The sequence below is a fragment of the Pipistrellus hanaki genome (genome assembly GCF_964339955.1).
Source record: "Pipistrellus hanaki genome assembly, chromosome: 10".
Classification (NCBI taxonomy): domain Eukaryota; kingdom Metazoa; phylum Chordata; class Mammalia; order Chiroptera; family Vespertilionidae; genus Pipistrellus; species Pipistrellus hanaki.
This window is the reverse complement of record NC_140512.1, coordinates 30795422-30811492: the sequence shown is the minus strand read 5'-3', so window position 1 is coordinate 30811492 and position 16071 is coordinate 30795422. Positions and strand designations below refer to the sequence as shown.

Below are 16071 nucleotides of genomic sequence, written 5' to 3'. Positions count from 1 at the left end.
CTAGGACAGCATATGCAATGTCAAGTCATAGTTGGAGGAAGTCAGGGATTTCCATCAACCAAAGGTGTGTCCTGAAAGTTTTGTGGATGATCACACCTCAGAGTGCTGTCCAGGATCACCATCAAATACCAACACATGGGAAAGTCATGCCATATACCGGACCAGTCAACATAAAGGAATGGAATTTTAGGGCCAAAAGTTCTAGTATAGGAAGGATTTAGAGGATACGATCAATATGAGCAGAAGAAACATGAACCCTTTGAAGTTGAAAGGAAGGGACTGAGCTGGCAAACACACGAAGAGTATCAAGAACCTTAATCCTTGTGAAGCTGTACCAGGACCAAAATCAATATTAACCCAATGTTTAATTGGAATCCACTGAAACTTTCCAAACTGGGTGCAATGATCAAAAGCCCAAAGACTCATAACTTGTCCAGCCACTAAGCTAAGCTACAGCACAGGAACAAAATTATCCCAAACCTCAGCAAATAGAAGAGCTGAGTGGAATAATGAATATTTTCATCCAGCCAAGAATTCATACTTCATTTCTGAGCATCAACTCCAGCATTTCTTGATAGATGCAAAATTTAATGTGCTAAGAGTAAAAGGTAAAAGCCGGTACTCAAGAGAATTTATTCAGGCAATGCATACTTAAATAAAATATATTAAAAAAAATTTTTAAAGGATCACAAAGGATAAACTTTTAAGTATGCAGTTTTTTAATGTTCACTTAAAAATAGCCCCATTGATGTATTTAAAAAAGGATGTTCAGGGGGGACTAATCAACATGACTGACACAGCAAAATGACTATAGGAAAATGACATGGCAACAGGCAAGAAGGAGGTCAGGGCAACTTTTGAAGGAACAGGTTTAGTGGTGAGCATAGGGATGCAGGTAGACTGTAGGAGTAAAACTGAAGTTTGGTGGGAAAATTCATAATGAATACAGGATGGAAAAGGGACAGCAAGGTCAAGGGTGGGTGTCTGTGTTTTGTTTTGTTTTCAATAAGTTGGAGGGAAGGGGAAGTTGGGCATATAGAGATGGGAGGCCTCATGTGAATAGGTAGAGGGCCTACATTCTGTTTTTAAAAAATGTTTTTATTGATTTTTAGAGAGAGAGTAGATAGAAACATCAATGAGAAAACGGAACATCCATCAGCTACTGCCTACTACTGGAGATCAAGCCCATAACCCAAGTATGTGCCTGACTGGGAATTAAACTGGTGATCTCTTGGTTCTTGGGTCAACATTCAGCCACTGAGCCACAGGGGCCAGGCTAGAGGACCTATACTCTTTAACTTCCCCACTCTGCCCCCACATCTCAATTAGCACACATCTGATTGTTCCACTATTCATTTGGACTCTCCAATATATTGCTTATAATATGCTAAATAATCAACATCACAAAACACATGATTCTATTTTAATTCTTTATACACTGAAGCAAGAGTCATATAGTTTATTTACTTTGCTTGCATGAAGTTAAAATAAAATATGTTAATAATTAAGGTGATAAAGAAAATTTCTATCACTATCAAAAATGGTTGCATTATTGTAATTAAAGTTATGCCTTTTAATTATATTGCCTTAAGTTTCTGACAAAAAAGGAATCTGCCTCTATTACTAAAACACAATTATTTATTTTATCTTATTCAGTCAATTAAGCTAACGAAACCAGAAAATAAATCATTTTAAAATTTCAAGATTTTATAATACTATTACATAGGTTAATTTTCCACCAGTAATCAGTGTGGCTATTTGATGTTCAAGAACTAATCCACTCTTTGGGGACTATTCAGAAGCCCAAACCTCCAAAATATTCAGCATTATATTCTTCCTTTAGCCTTTCCAAATCAAAAGTTCAGTCTAATCTTCATGGAAAATTTAAATAAAACCATATATGAAGGTATTTGTAATATTAAGTTTTCAAATCACAAAGAGAATTGATAGTGACTACATTCTCTCCAAATATACTTCTTCTATTAAACTGTAGTGTTTCTAATATCCTGTGTAGAAAAATTTTATTTTTTAGTCTTGATTTTAAAATCACAGTTCTCTCTTTTTAAAAGTGTGAAGTGTTATTGTCAATCACATTACTTATGCAAAGTGCATGGATATGAACTTTCCTATGGGCTTCAAGATTAGATTCATTTCACTCAGTATGCTAATTCCCAGAATAACATTCTCCCTCGGACGACAGATTTTCTTTCTTAATATTTTATCTCTGTGTTAGATATGTGAATTCTTGGTCAGTGGAATGTACAAAATTTTCCTATTGTTTGGCTTTCCTTTAAATTTCCTTTGGTTATCTTTTTTGAGCTATACTTATTTTTATGCACGAAGTATCATATTAAAGCCACATTTTAAATTTGACTTTTGTCTAGTTCAAAATATGATTTCTCTCAGCACCAACTCTTTCTACACTTTGAAGGGTTCTTCCTTATGTTATTTGATTTGCAGTTTGGTATGATTTGAATGTTTGTGGCCCCCCATACCTCCCCCCAAAATTCTTATGTTGAAATCCCAATTCCCAAAGATGAGAATAATAGGAGATGGGACCTTTGGAAGTGATTAGAACATGAGGGTGAGGCCCTCACCAATTAAATTAGTGTCTTATATGAGACTCCACAGAGATCCCCAATATCTTCCAGAAGAGGGGACACAGTGAGAAGGAGTTGACTATGAACCAGGAAGAGAGCCATCACCAGAATGTGGCACCTTTATCTCGGGCTTCTCAGCCTCCAGAACTTTCAGGAAAAAATTCTGTTCGTTATAAGCCACCCAGCCTATTGTATTCTTTACTGCAGTCTGAACAGACTTAAGTGTGAAGGTATCTTAAGTGTGAAGGTATCCCTACCTCAATTATCCAGTATGCCTCCACTAACTTTCTTCAGCTTTGTTTAAATGATTAGAGAACTCCAAGTTACTGAGTTTAAAATAAAGATTACTGAAAAACCAGTTTGGCTTAGTGGATAGAGCGTCGGCCTGTGAAATGAAGGGTCCTGGGTTCGATTCCGGTCAAGGACATGTACCTTGGTTGCGGGCACATCCCTACTAGGGGGTGTGGAGGCAGCTGATCAATGTTTCTTTCTCATCGATGTTTCTAACTCTCTATTCCTCTCCCTTCCTCTCTGTAAAAACTCAATTAAAAATAATAAAATAAAATAAAATAAAGATTACCACTGTAGCCATTTTAGTCAGAAGGGACTAAACTATAATTACTCATCTCATTTTTTTCCCTCTCTGCTCTGCATCTATCTGAAAATGTTTTATTGTCAACAAGACAAAACAAAACAAAAAAACACCAAGCAAACCCAAAAGCTTTATTTTCCACTATTTCCAAATCAATATTTATATTTTCACTTTGCCCTTTTATTCAAATAAAGGTTATTTTCAGTCAGTCTTGCAAAAGTGACCAGTAATTTTCAGAAATGGTGCCACCATTTCCTTTAAATTTTATGCATGTTCAGATTAAGATGAGGAGAAAGACCAGCCAATGTTGTTAAGAGTATCAAGTGCAACCATTGTTCCCAGTGTATCACCACGAAACGTCATGATAACTTTGGTGTATCAGATATACTCACAGTACAACCCCCTCATCAGAGCAAGTAGGGTGTTAATTAGATCAGGAAACATGGTTGGGGTGTGGGACACCGGTTTTCATTTTCTTGTCTGAACCCTGAACCCTAGTTCCCAAACACAACCCTCTGCTTCACTGAGAGGAGAAAGGAGGGACCCTCAAAACAATGGAACTGCCCCACTTAGTTCTGCCAGATAGAAAATCTGAAATAAAACTTCAAGTTGGTTTAGAACACAGCTCTCTAAATTTTAGCAGCGTCAAGATCATGAGGATCACAGATTGCCAGGCTCCACCCCCAGACTTTTTGATGCAGAAGGTCTGGAGCGATGCCCAGAGAATTTGCATTTCTAATTAGTCCGAGGTAATGCAGCCCATGAATTATAGAGAAGTGGTGCATCTCCCATACCTGAATTTGTGGACCTGCTATAGTCATTTGGGGATGGGTTGTGGGCAGCTTTAAATGTCAGATTCAGAAGGTTTCTGAAGACCTAAGAGATTCAATGATGGGGATTTTAAACAATTCCTAGGGCTCTTGTACAAGTTAAATTAGACACCACCTATAAAATGTATCTTTGATATTTAGCCCCAATTGCTTCTTAAGTCTGTGATGTTCAGACATCCTCTGGAGTCAGGGCCATGCCCTATCTCTTGCAAGACCTGGTCTAAGCCTTTCTCCTCTCCCTGCCACATCCCAGCTCCCATCAGTGTTAGCAGAGAAGTGTGCTTCTGATCTCAATGAGAAAATAGAGGCATGCTCTTATTCTCCACTTCCCCTCCACTTCCACTTAGCTAAACCTGTCCTTAGTCTTTCCTCCAGTCTTAGCTGTGTCCTACCTCTTCTCCCCATCCCAACCCCACATGGACACCTGATATCATTGTTCTCAACTGTTCAAACCACCCACTATAAATCTACAATTTTCATTGGCTCCTTCTCTGCAGGCCACCAACATGCTCATGTTTCTCCAAAAGTATAATAACCAAATCCTTCCTTGGCCTAGTTGTCCCTGCTAGCCATGCTCTATTTCCTTCCATTCACAGCTCAGTGACTGAATGAGGAGTCTATATTTTCTGTGCCTGCTGTCTTCCCTTCCCACTCCACAAAGACAGAGCTGCAATCTGTCCCTACTGCTCCATTGAAGATTCTCACTGAGGTCAATGCCACCTTCCTCTTGTCTTTCCAATCAGTGTAATCCTTCCAAACCTGCAGCATCAGTAGCTCCAAGACTGTGCCCTGGTCCTCTTCAAATTCACATTCTACTCATAATTTTCTCCCTTGGACTAACTATATGCTGATCACTGTCATAACTATATTTTTTAACTCATTCTAGCCCCTGAGCTCCAATATTTTTTTTTATTATCTTTTAGGAATTTCCAGACATGTTCCAGACTGCTCATTTTCTACCCATTTCAGCCTCCTCCTCCTCCTCCTCCTTCTGCTTCTCCTCTTCCTCCTTTATTTCCTATTTCCATCACTGGCACCACCCTTCCTTCACTCACATGCCTAAGGCAGAAATATCAGAATCGTCATTGATTCTCCTCACAAATCAAATGAATTGGTCACCATGTCCGCTGGATTCTTTCAGACCTGTGTTCTCTATATAAGCCACGCCCCCACCACTGCCACTGCCAAAATTCTGGTTCTTACCTGGATGGTCAAACCAGCTTTATAACTGGAATTCTTGTCTCTAGGCTGTTTTTCATACAGTTAGGAGCCAATTTTGTCCTCTTTACATAGTTCTTCTCCATGTACCCATGAAGTATAAACAAAAAGAATCCCAATTTTTCTATTTCTTGAGCTGTTAATTGAAAATTCCCTTTTCTAGTTTTCCTTTTCCTGTTTGTTTCCTAAATATTCCTCTTTCTCTGAATTGTGTCTTAGCATTTCTTTTAAAATCCACTCTTTGGAGTGTACTAATCACTGCTATTCTGGCTGCAAATAAGTGCATGCCTACAATCCAATACACTCTCTCTGCTTCTGTCCAAACTGCCTGCCGAAGACGGCAAACTGTGCCCCAGGTGCCTTAACTTCCTACCTCGCAACGCTCTTCCCTGACATGCCCTTGCTGATGTTCTCCATCGTAATGAATGCTGCCACAAATCTCCAGCTGCCCAGTCATACACCTGGGTTTTGTCTTGACTTCCTCTCTCACCTTCCTTGTATCAAAATCAATTGCCAGCTTTTGTGACTTCTATCTCTTAAATGGTTCTGACATCCACCTACTTCTCTGCATCTCAAACTACTGATCTAAGCCACTGTCCTCCCTGCACAATTACTGCAGCTACCTCCTAGGTGGTTTTTCCTTTATCATGCTCCCAAACATGGTCTGAATTAGCTTTGAAAACACAATAATATAGTGCCATTTACTAGCTTTAGTCCAAAGACTGAAACACAAAAACCCCAAATAAAAAAAACAAAACCAAGTCCCAAGTCATATTATTTCCATAGGTGAAATATGTATGTAATGAAGGCTACAAAGCTTAGGGCAATCAACACTGAACTGACAGCAGGGGTTACCTCTGGGGAGAAGGGTGGGATGATAAGCAATGAAGGGGGTGTCACACTAGTAGATGGGATTAGTGTTGCTGAAGGAGAACTTCCATTTTTATCATTATTAGAATTGTTTAAATTTTTTACAATTAGAGTGTTTTCTGAACTGTATCATTTATCTATTTCAAAATAAATAAAATAGACCAAGGAAAGGAGCCTTGAGGCAGATGGGGCTCATTAGCAAGTTGTACAAATTTCAGTGCCATGCCGTCACCTGGAAGAGACCTCTGATTCCCTACCCAGGGGTCCTCAAACTTTTTAAAGTGGGGGCCAGATCACGGTCCCTCAGAGAGCTGGAGGGCCGGACTATATGAACTACTAATTCCTACTGTAACACCTCGGCTGCGCTCACTGCCCAAAAAACCTGGCGGGCAGGATCTGACTCCTCTGCTGGCCGCATGTGGCCCTATGGGCCGTAGTTTGAAGACCCCTGCTTGCGCCCCCTCTCCCCCCATCCCGGGGAGCAAAAATTGTCCTCTGCACCTCTGTGTTACCTGAGAATTTCTCTCCAGGAATCCTTACCTTCGTGGTCCACAGTTTGACAGTCCAGTCAAAGGATGACGTGACAAACAGGTGTGAAAAGTCCACAGGGCCCACTGCCATGTGGCAGTTAATTCCCGTCACTGGCCCTTGGTGTCCTTCGAAGACCTCCCCGATACCTGCTTTGCTGCATGAAAAACCGCACATGAGCAGAGCGTCAGGGATCTTGGCAAGATTAAGATTACTTTAAAAAACTAGTTTGTCTCTGCATGACTACGTCCCCAAGATTTACACCACCAAAGTGAAACCACTTTCACAGTTATGTTGAGAGAAAGAAAATACTAAACTACTTTTGGTAATTAAAAAAAAACACAACAACAATAGCATGCAATGTAATCTTTTTCACCTTCAGAATGTAAGATAAAATGATTTCCAGGCCCCTGTTCTATCACACTCTAGTCTGCACACAATCATACCCAATGAGAAAATATAGCAAAGTGCTGTACGTTAGAAACCCATGTGCTGTGGCAAATACGTAAGGATTGTAGAATCTAAATATGATGTCACTGAGAGTGAAAATGAACTGAGTTATTAAACCATTTGGGCTTCTGGAGCAGCAATAAACGTCAATGTGCTAAGCAAAATGTGCAATCACCAGCCAAGTGCTGCAGTGTGTGGCCCTGTAACAGACTCTAAACTGCCCAGCGACACTGCCAACAGCAGTTTCCACGTGACCCTTTACGCATGTGACTCTTTATATCTGTGCTAACGAACACGAGGAGGAGCTGATCTTTGAAGTGGCCCCTGGAGAGGCTCCACTTGCCCTTAACAGCATCCTGAAAGGGTTTATAGGGTGCAAACTGAGGACTTGGTTTAATTTATGGAAGTAGATTTGCACCTTCTCTGAGTTAGGCCAGAAACAGAAATCCCCCCCCGCCTCCCTGCAGCCCTCTATGACCCATTAAAAATTACTACAAAGCCAAATGCCTGCTACTTTACAACTTCATGCAGAGCTGTGCCTTCTATTTCAGATGGATGGGCCAGTATAGAGCTTAATCAATGGGCGCTGTAAAAAGATACGTGGTGTGTCTCACAGACACCCTTTTTGTTTTGAACTACAGTACATATTCTGTTTGTGCTCGGAAAACACAGTAGCCACAGGACAAGAATAGTCATCATGGAAAAGGTTACTCACATTGCAGAGTCCAACAAATAAATCTGCAAGTTATCAATGAACAGGCTCTGCAGCCTTCACAGATAATTAAGGTCCTGGATGAAGTCAATGGAGCCTATTCCCTGTTGATGGTAATAAATGTTCAGCCCAAGCTACGACTCCTGTTTGGCCCATCGTGCCTCTCTCATGCCTCCTGTGATGCTTTACCTGTATTGCAGAGGGTTGTGTATTTACCTTGCCCACCGTCATCAATTTCTTGAAGCTAGGAGCCAGGTTTAAAGGATGCTTGCACAACCGGCAGTATCTAGCAGTGCAGTCTGCTCAAAGGAGGTGTGCAGTGAATGTTTGCATGAATGAACAACTTTATCAGATCTTTTTATGCCTTGATAAGACTTTCATGCATGGTTTTAGCCAGTTTTGATGACGTAGGACCATTCGACATGGAACCAGGAGGCAGATCTTCCCAGTCATCTTTAAACCATGTGAGCAAGGCAAATACTGCTTGTTACTAAGTGCAGAACAGTAGGAGCATCGCAGCTCGTATTGTGTAAATGGAAAAACCACAGAGCTGAGCCATGGGTGCTTGTTACTTCTGCAAATCACACAAACACAGGAGTATGAACTGGGAACAGTTTGTGGTTCCTCATTACGTCTAAGTAGGCAAGGATGAGTGCAAGAGATGAAAAAAATCACTCGAATTAGAACAAAAGTGAGAGAAATTATGCACCAAGATGAACACAGTGAACCTTTCAAAAGATATGAGGCTACTCATTAAGTCTTGCATGCAATTTTACAATTTATTCTAAATTACTGGATTCCACTTTACCTGATGGCTTTCCAGGGGGCACTGGACAATCTCTCAGTCAAGAAAGAGTGTTTAGCACCTGGAAACTTCATAGTGGTTTATGTATCTCATACTATTCCAGCCTCTGTGACTAGAGGAAAGGGCCCTAGGGCACTGCTCTATAGTATTAGGATATTGCCATTTCTTTATTCCCCATTTAGATTTTTAGTTCCCCACTTTAGTATATGCCAGGCACCAGGCAGGGAATTGATGATGAAATCAAAATAGTGTAGTAAGATAAAAATGGCAAATGAATGAGTAATTGAAATAAAATAAGGTTAATATTATTGTAGAAGCATACATAAAAATATATAAAACTAGCCGAAACCGGTTTAGCTCAGTGGTAGAGCATCGGTCTGCGGACTGAAAGGTCCCGGGTTCGATTCCGGTCAAGGGCACGTATGTAGGCTGCGGGCACATTCCCAATGGGGGATGTGCAGGAGGCGGCTGGTCGATGTTTCTCTCTCATCGACATTTCTGGCTCTCTATCTCTCTCCCTTCCTCTCTGTAGGAAATCAATAAGATATATGTATATATAAAAAAAGAGTACAAATAACAAAAAATATATATATAAAACTAGTGGCTCGTGGCACAAAATCATGCATAGGAGTGAGTCCCCCCAGCTTAGCCTGCACCCTCTCCAATCCGGGACCCCTCAGGGGATGTCTGACTGCCGATTTAGGCCTGATTCCTGGGAGTCTGACATCCCTCTCATAAGATGGACCGCTGGCTCCTAACCTCTCACCTGCCTGCCTGCCTGATCACCTCTAACTGCCTCTGCCTGCCAGCCTGATCACCCCCAACTGTGCCCCCCCACCCGCTGACCTGGTTGCCCCTTACTGCCCCCCCCCCCGCCAGTCTGGTTGCCCCTCACTGTCCCCTCTGCCAGCCAGGTTGCTCCACAAGGCCTGCTGTTTGGTCACTGCTTGAGGGTGCCCCAACCAATTTGCATATTACCCTTTCATTATTATAGATAGCAAGTCTATCTGACAGCCTCTAGTCCTATCCCATTTATTCTACTTTCATTTCTCCATAGTGCATAGCATCTTAAATCTTATATTTACTTGTTTATTGTCTTTCAAGCTCAATCAGAATATGAACTCCACATCTGTTTTGTTCCTTATGATATAATGGTGCCTGGCAGATGGTAGGTGCTTAACAAATATTCCTTGAAGGAATGAATGAATAAAGGAATGAAAATTCTATGGAAACATAAAGGAGGGAATAGTTTCCTTTGCCCAAAAGAGTTTGGAGAAAATTTCATGAGGCATGAGCTCTATGCTGGCTCTGGAAAATGAGGAGGAATTATCCAGGCCAATAGGAGAGACACACCAGTCCGATAGGAAGAAATTGAATGTACAAACTCATGGGTGCGTGGCTGGAGCTGAAGGCTGAACCTGGAAATGAGCAGGGAGTCCGGGTCTTACATGGTGTGCTGAGAAGCTGGGGACTTTTTTCCTCAAGGCAGCGTGAGCCATCAAAAGGCTAATGACCAGAGCACATGGATGCCATACAATCCTCAAGACTTGAGGTGGGGCTTGCATCTCTTCAGAAATACCTCGCTCGGAATGCAAGGTGGTTACAACCCAGAAAGCGATCACAGACTCTCTCGGAAATGAGGCACACGTCATTGGTAAGCAAACAAAATCACCTTCCGTGACGACAGGCTGTGTAGACCGTACCCTCCTCGCTGCCAACCACGAAGTTATTGACGTCTCCCGTCGGGAAAGCCATTCCGGTAACAGCCACAGGCTTGGACTTATTGTACACCAGCTCCATGCTCTCCTACCAAAACACAACGCGGTTACATTCCCTCTGTCAACCCCTCGCCATGCCAAAGACAGCACGGAAAAATCATTTGGCCAAATCCTCTGTTTGCTTTTCACGCAGCGTTACAAAAGACCCTGGCTGTGCCAGAAGCCCCACCGCGGGCTTCTGTGTGTCTCTGGTTTCAGGCGGCTGCGTTTCATCAGCGCGGCTGCTGCTGAAGTCGGGCAGAGATGACAGGTGAGAGTTTTGAAACTAATGGTGCAGAAACTAAAGATAATACTGTAATGGTTACACTTGTCAGCCCCAGGCTTTAATAAAACACACAATACCCTTGTATTTACAAACATTTTCAAAATCAATTGTTCGTGAGACGACGCATGTATTAATATCAGATGTACTCCAGCCCATTTGTCAAAGCCAAGTGTATGTCCTCCACCGACTGAAACCAGAAAGTTGTCACTCAGGTCAGGAAAAAGCAGATTGCCACCGGGACTAGATTTCCTCCAGGGTGGCCACTGGGTGCACAAGCTAGAAGCCCGCGAAGAACAGTCTTTACATAAGCGTTTAAAGTAGTAAGCCAGAGTCTCTATTTTATCTAAAATTATTTTTTTTAAATAGGGACCTTAAGTGCATTTTAAAACACATTCTGCTGAACCAAGTGTAATGACAGGGAAGAGTAATTGTGACTAATACCCATGAATGTTTTTGCTATTTATATCAAATACCCTGTTTTCCCGAAAATTAGACAGGGTCTTATATTAATTTTTGCTCCCAAAGATGCGCTAGGTCTTATTTTCAGGGGATGTCTTATTTTTCCATGAAGAAGAATACGGTACACATTTATTGTTAAATGAAAATAAAGGAAATTTATTACCTGTATATGGTACGATAGTACGGTAGTTGTCAACACAAACCAGACAAACTGTGAATCCTACAGTACCAAGAATTTACTCATTTACTCAATGACAATCATGTCATCATCTTCTGGAACATCATCATAACAATCCAATTCCTGAATTTCCTGGTGAATTTCTTGTGACTCCATTTCTTTCAGAATCAGTGGACCAAATCTCTCATGTTTAGCCTAGGGGGGGCCTTATTTTCGGGGGGATGCCTTATATTTCACTCAGAAGGAAACCTGTAAGTAGTTCTTATTTTCAGAGGATGTCTTATTTTCGGGGAAACACAGTAGCCTACTATGTGCACATGAAGTAATTTAAAACCAAATCATTCTAGGGCAGTGGTTGGCAAACTCATTTAGTCAACAGAGCCAAATATCAACAGTACAATGATTGAAATTTCTTTTGAGAGCCAAATTTTTTAAACTTAAACTTCTTCTAACACTACTTCTTCAAAATAGACTCGCCCAGGCCATGGTATTTTGTGGGAGAGCCACACTCAAGGGGCCAAAGAGCCGCTTGTGGCTCAAGAGCCACAGTTTGCTGACCACGATTCTAGGAGATCATGTTATTATAGCTGCTTGTGAATTTAGTCCTTTTTTTTAAAAAACAAAACAAAACAAAACAAAACAAAAAAACAAGTAAATCATATGAGCTCAGCCAAGGAGTCCATAAATGCGAAGTGCATGCTCAGAGTCTGGGCAGCACAGACCAGGTGCTCACACGACATGCTCCCAGTACTGAGATCCACAGGGTAAGTGCATCAGTGAGGGGACCCTGGGACAACATAGAGCAGGAAACGGGACCATCCAATGGTGTGCTCCATCGACAAAAGTAGCGGCAGGGAAGGGACAGTCTCTTGGTCTCCCACTTGAGACAGAGTGGGACCAGGCCTCCAACAGAGTATCATGCATGAAACCCTCAATCTGTGTATGGAGCCAGGAGTACGTCACTGGTAAGAAAACCATGCAGGCATGCTAGAACTAACAAAAACGGTCTTGTAGCCCCTGCACCACTGGTTTTAACCAAAACAAATGCATGTTTAATCAGCAAAATGGGCAATTAAAAATTCCTAATTAGAGAGCTGGCTCTTGTATCTGTTTACAATCTCCATGCCTTTAAAAGAGCATTTTGAGAATTTTAAGACAAAGCCATAAAATACCCACCCACACACAACTCGCGACTTCCATAATGTTCAAGTCAGCAAAAATAGAGTAACTTAAACTATAAGATGCTTATTAGCTCCCCTCTCCCCAAAAACGTATTAAAAAACTTATTTAGCCTTCACATTCTCTACATCTGTATTTTGTGGAGACTTCTGGGAGGTTCTTTATAGTTTCTACATTTCCTTATGTATCTTGAAACGTCCATGTTTTCTAAAACTGCGGGAGAGAGATTCTTGGGTCATTCATTGTTCCAAAAAAGGGAATAGGAATATTGAAATGGAGAATCATCTCTTAGCTATCTTTTACAATTTTCTTCATGTTTCTTCACTTTTTTTTTTTTTTTGTCAAAGGCTATGGCAATAAATTCTTCTCTGTGATTTTTAGCTGGAAGAGAGTTACTTTCCCCCCCACAAAGAAATGTGAAGAAAAAAAAGTGAGGGTACGTATTTGTGTGTGTGTGTGTGTGTGTGTGTGGGTAGTGTCTTCCTGATTTTATGTATACATGCATATATTCTGAAGGTTGCATTCAGAAGCCTCCATCCATGCATCTCTTGCCTTCTATTCCTTTGTTTGATTCCCATTACTGTAATCAGCAGTGGTCTGAAACCTTTGGAACTGTTTCATTTTTGACTTCTCATTCATTGAGCAAGGAATGGCGGCAACCATACTAACAACATTCCAGAGGAGAAAACAGATGGTTTGACAAATTCTTTATACACACAGGCAGTCATCTGGGCAATGAATACAAGAAAGGGCCTGGGTGTCTGTTTTGCCGGGATGCCTCTTCTTAGAGGGATTGCTCTGTAGATAGAGCTCCCGCCTCCTTTGCATCTGTTTCACAATCCCGTAGGGTAGGTAGAATGCATACCACAGGCAACTTCTATAATTACTACGCTTCAAAATGGATTATTTCATTTTCACTTGAAACTGACCTAAGGATTAACGTCTTACAATAATTACATGATTTGTGGTAAAGGAAATGGGTTTTGGCTTCAAGAGGAGACTGCTGAAAGCAGGCCCCACGCTTTCAAGTGCATCCATTGGTTTTAGCTCCTATAGGATGTGGGGGTTTGGCTTTTAGGAACTGTGTTCCATTAGGCAGGCATCTCTTTTAACCAGGATGCTCTTCTGTGTAGGGGAAAACAAACCCACCTGTGGCGTCGAGAGCATATCCAGACTCCAGGAACACATTTTACCATCAGTAGAGACGGTGATGAGGTTATGAGCATTCTGAGTCCCAACGACATTCACACAGTACACGGGATGCTGTGAAAACGTAAACATGGAGGATCAGACACCGATCCAGGAGGAAATGCTTACATTGGAGTGCTAAACACATGACTCTAAAACAAGGATTAAAGAGGGGCATAATCCTACAATAACACAGGCCTCAGGTCATTTGCCACTTTTGATTTGAACCTGATTTCTTTCCAAAAGCCCTGGCAGCAACACACAGTATTGGAAACGCAAAGCTTCCCGGGGCTCAGTCAGCTGCAGTGCAATAGAGCTGAAGGAAGCCACATAGAGCAACTGAGGATTGGCGGGTAGAAGCCATGCAGGGAGGTGAATCTGGATTGCTTGAATGAGTCTCTACTGCACAGCTTGGCTTCTGAGCTCACCAAGAGTGATGGAAAAAGCCAGTCTTCAAAAGGGGAGAACTATTGGCTTTTGGAAGGAATATGTGTTACTAAATCTGGAGTTGAAGGCATTACATTGTGCCAAACATTTGTTAACATTCTTTATACAAAGTGGTTAATATTCATCAGCCTTTTTAATTTGAGGCAGAGACCTTGGTGGTAAAAACCATTGGCACAATGTACCTCATGAGATAAAATTAGGTTCTTTTATGTTAGTGCAAAATCTAAGAAAATGGTAGATTTCTTTTTCAAAACGTCATTTGCCATAGTATGGAGGCTTAGATTTAGCCAGGACCTTGAGAAAGGTCACATATACACCCCAGGAGTCCTAAGAAAGAGGCTTTCTAACCTTCTGTCATAACTCTAGTAGGTTATCCCACTCTGTAGAATCCTAAACAGTAGCCTAAAATCATTTGCAGCTGCACATTAAATACTAAATGGAAGGTTAGTCTGAGCAGAACCTAGCAGCAATTTGGGTTAGATTTCAAGCAGCTTAGCCATCAGTGGCCAAACCACAGCTTAGCTGATGCTTCTCTGTGCAAATAGCTGACAGTCTAAGTCTTACTCTTGATGAGTTACTGTCCATTATACCTAGCCACAATGACAATGAAACAATCTTTAATATTGGAAAGTTGATATTATATAAAGAACGGTTCCCAAGCTGTTATTATCATATAAACTCCTGGTCAGAAAGGACCACAATAATCATTTAGGCCAGCTGCTCATCTGCCTTTAGCAAGCAGTGGTCCAAACTCTGCTTAAACACCTTTCTTCGGGGTAGTGTTAGCACCTAATTCCTTCCACCAATGGAGCAAAGAAAGCTCAAAGTGATATTTTGAGTACGGTGCCTTCTGGGATTATATTGGTCAAGTCAAAACAATATTTAGTTTGTTATCATGCCCTCCTCCCTCAGTCTTGTCTTACTTAGATTAATCATCACCAATTCTTTCAATTGTTCCTTGAGTATTAGTTTTCAATACCTTCCCCATCCTGATCACAGTCTTTTGAATATGCTGTATTTTGTTTGAGTTTCTCTCAACACTGGAGTTGTGAGGGGAAAAAAAAATCTACCCATACTCTGATGGAGAGAATCTAGAAATCCAGGGAGTGCTGAATTGTCACTTCTCATGTGATTAAAAAATACGCCCGTATTAATGCATCTTAAGATTACATTTGCTGCTGTGGTGATCACATCATCTCTTTTACCCAGCTAATGGACAGTCAACTAAGTCTCTATGCCTTTTCCACACCATATGCCTACAGAAACTTTCCAATGAACCAGCTCTAGTGGATTTGGCATGGGAGATCTGAAATTGAATGTTATCCTGATCAGGTCCCTTACTATCAAAGGGCCTAACTGGTGGGGTGACTGTGGACAATGCTTTTCCTCAAGTCTCTCCTGGGGTGTGTGGGACCTGAAGCAGTATGCAAACGCAAGCCCTGAGCCACACATCCTACAAAGTTCTGCCCAAAAATCCAGTGGGAGAATGGGTGAAATAAATTCTCACCTAAAAAGAGCAGACTTAGCAAAACTGAAGTATGGTAGACAGAAAAGGACAAGAATCATATGTGGAATATAAAAGAAAGAAAGAAAGAAAGAAAGAAAGAAAGAAAGAAAGAAAGAAAGAAGGAAGGAAGGAAGGAAGGAAGGAAGGAAGGAAGGAAGGAAGGAAGGAAGGAAGGAAGGAAGGGAGGACTAGGATAAACAAACAAAAAATCTCAATAACACAGCCAACAGTATAGTGGTTACCAGAGAGGAAGGTGTGTGGGGGGAGGTTGAAGAGGGTAAAGGGGGTTAAATGTGCCTGGTGTTGGAAGGAGACTTGACTTGGGATGAGCTCATGATGCAATATATAGAAGATGTATTATAATAGTGTACACTTGAAATGCTTATATAATCTTATTAACCAGTGTCTTCCCAAATTTTTTAATTAAAAATCCTTGAAGATGGGAAAGCAAGGTCCAAACAGTGT

The 16071-nt window shown here is 41.3% G+C and overlaps 1 protein-coding gene across 8 annotated transcripts in view; it reads right to left on the bottom strand.

The window, feature by feature from the left end:
- Window positions 1–16071, bottom strand: part of DYNC1I1 (dynein cytoplasmic 1 intermediate chain 1) — a 272928-nt gene that overhangs the window by 45603 nt on the left and 211254 nt on the right. For all 8 annotated transcript variants that reach the window (XM_084896671.1, XM_084896669.1, XM_084896672.1 and 5 more), the window contains 3 exons: window positions 13614–13727; window positions 10278–10411; window positions 6651–6795 (listed from right to left, as the gene is read on the bottom strand). In XM_084896671.1, the coding sequence (XP_084752797.1) occupies window positions 6651–6795; window positions 10278–10411; window positions 13614–13727 (393 nt within the window). The remainder of the gene's footprint in view (window positions 1–6650; window positions 6796–10277; window positions 10412–13613; window positions 13728–16071) is intronic.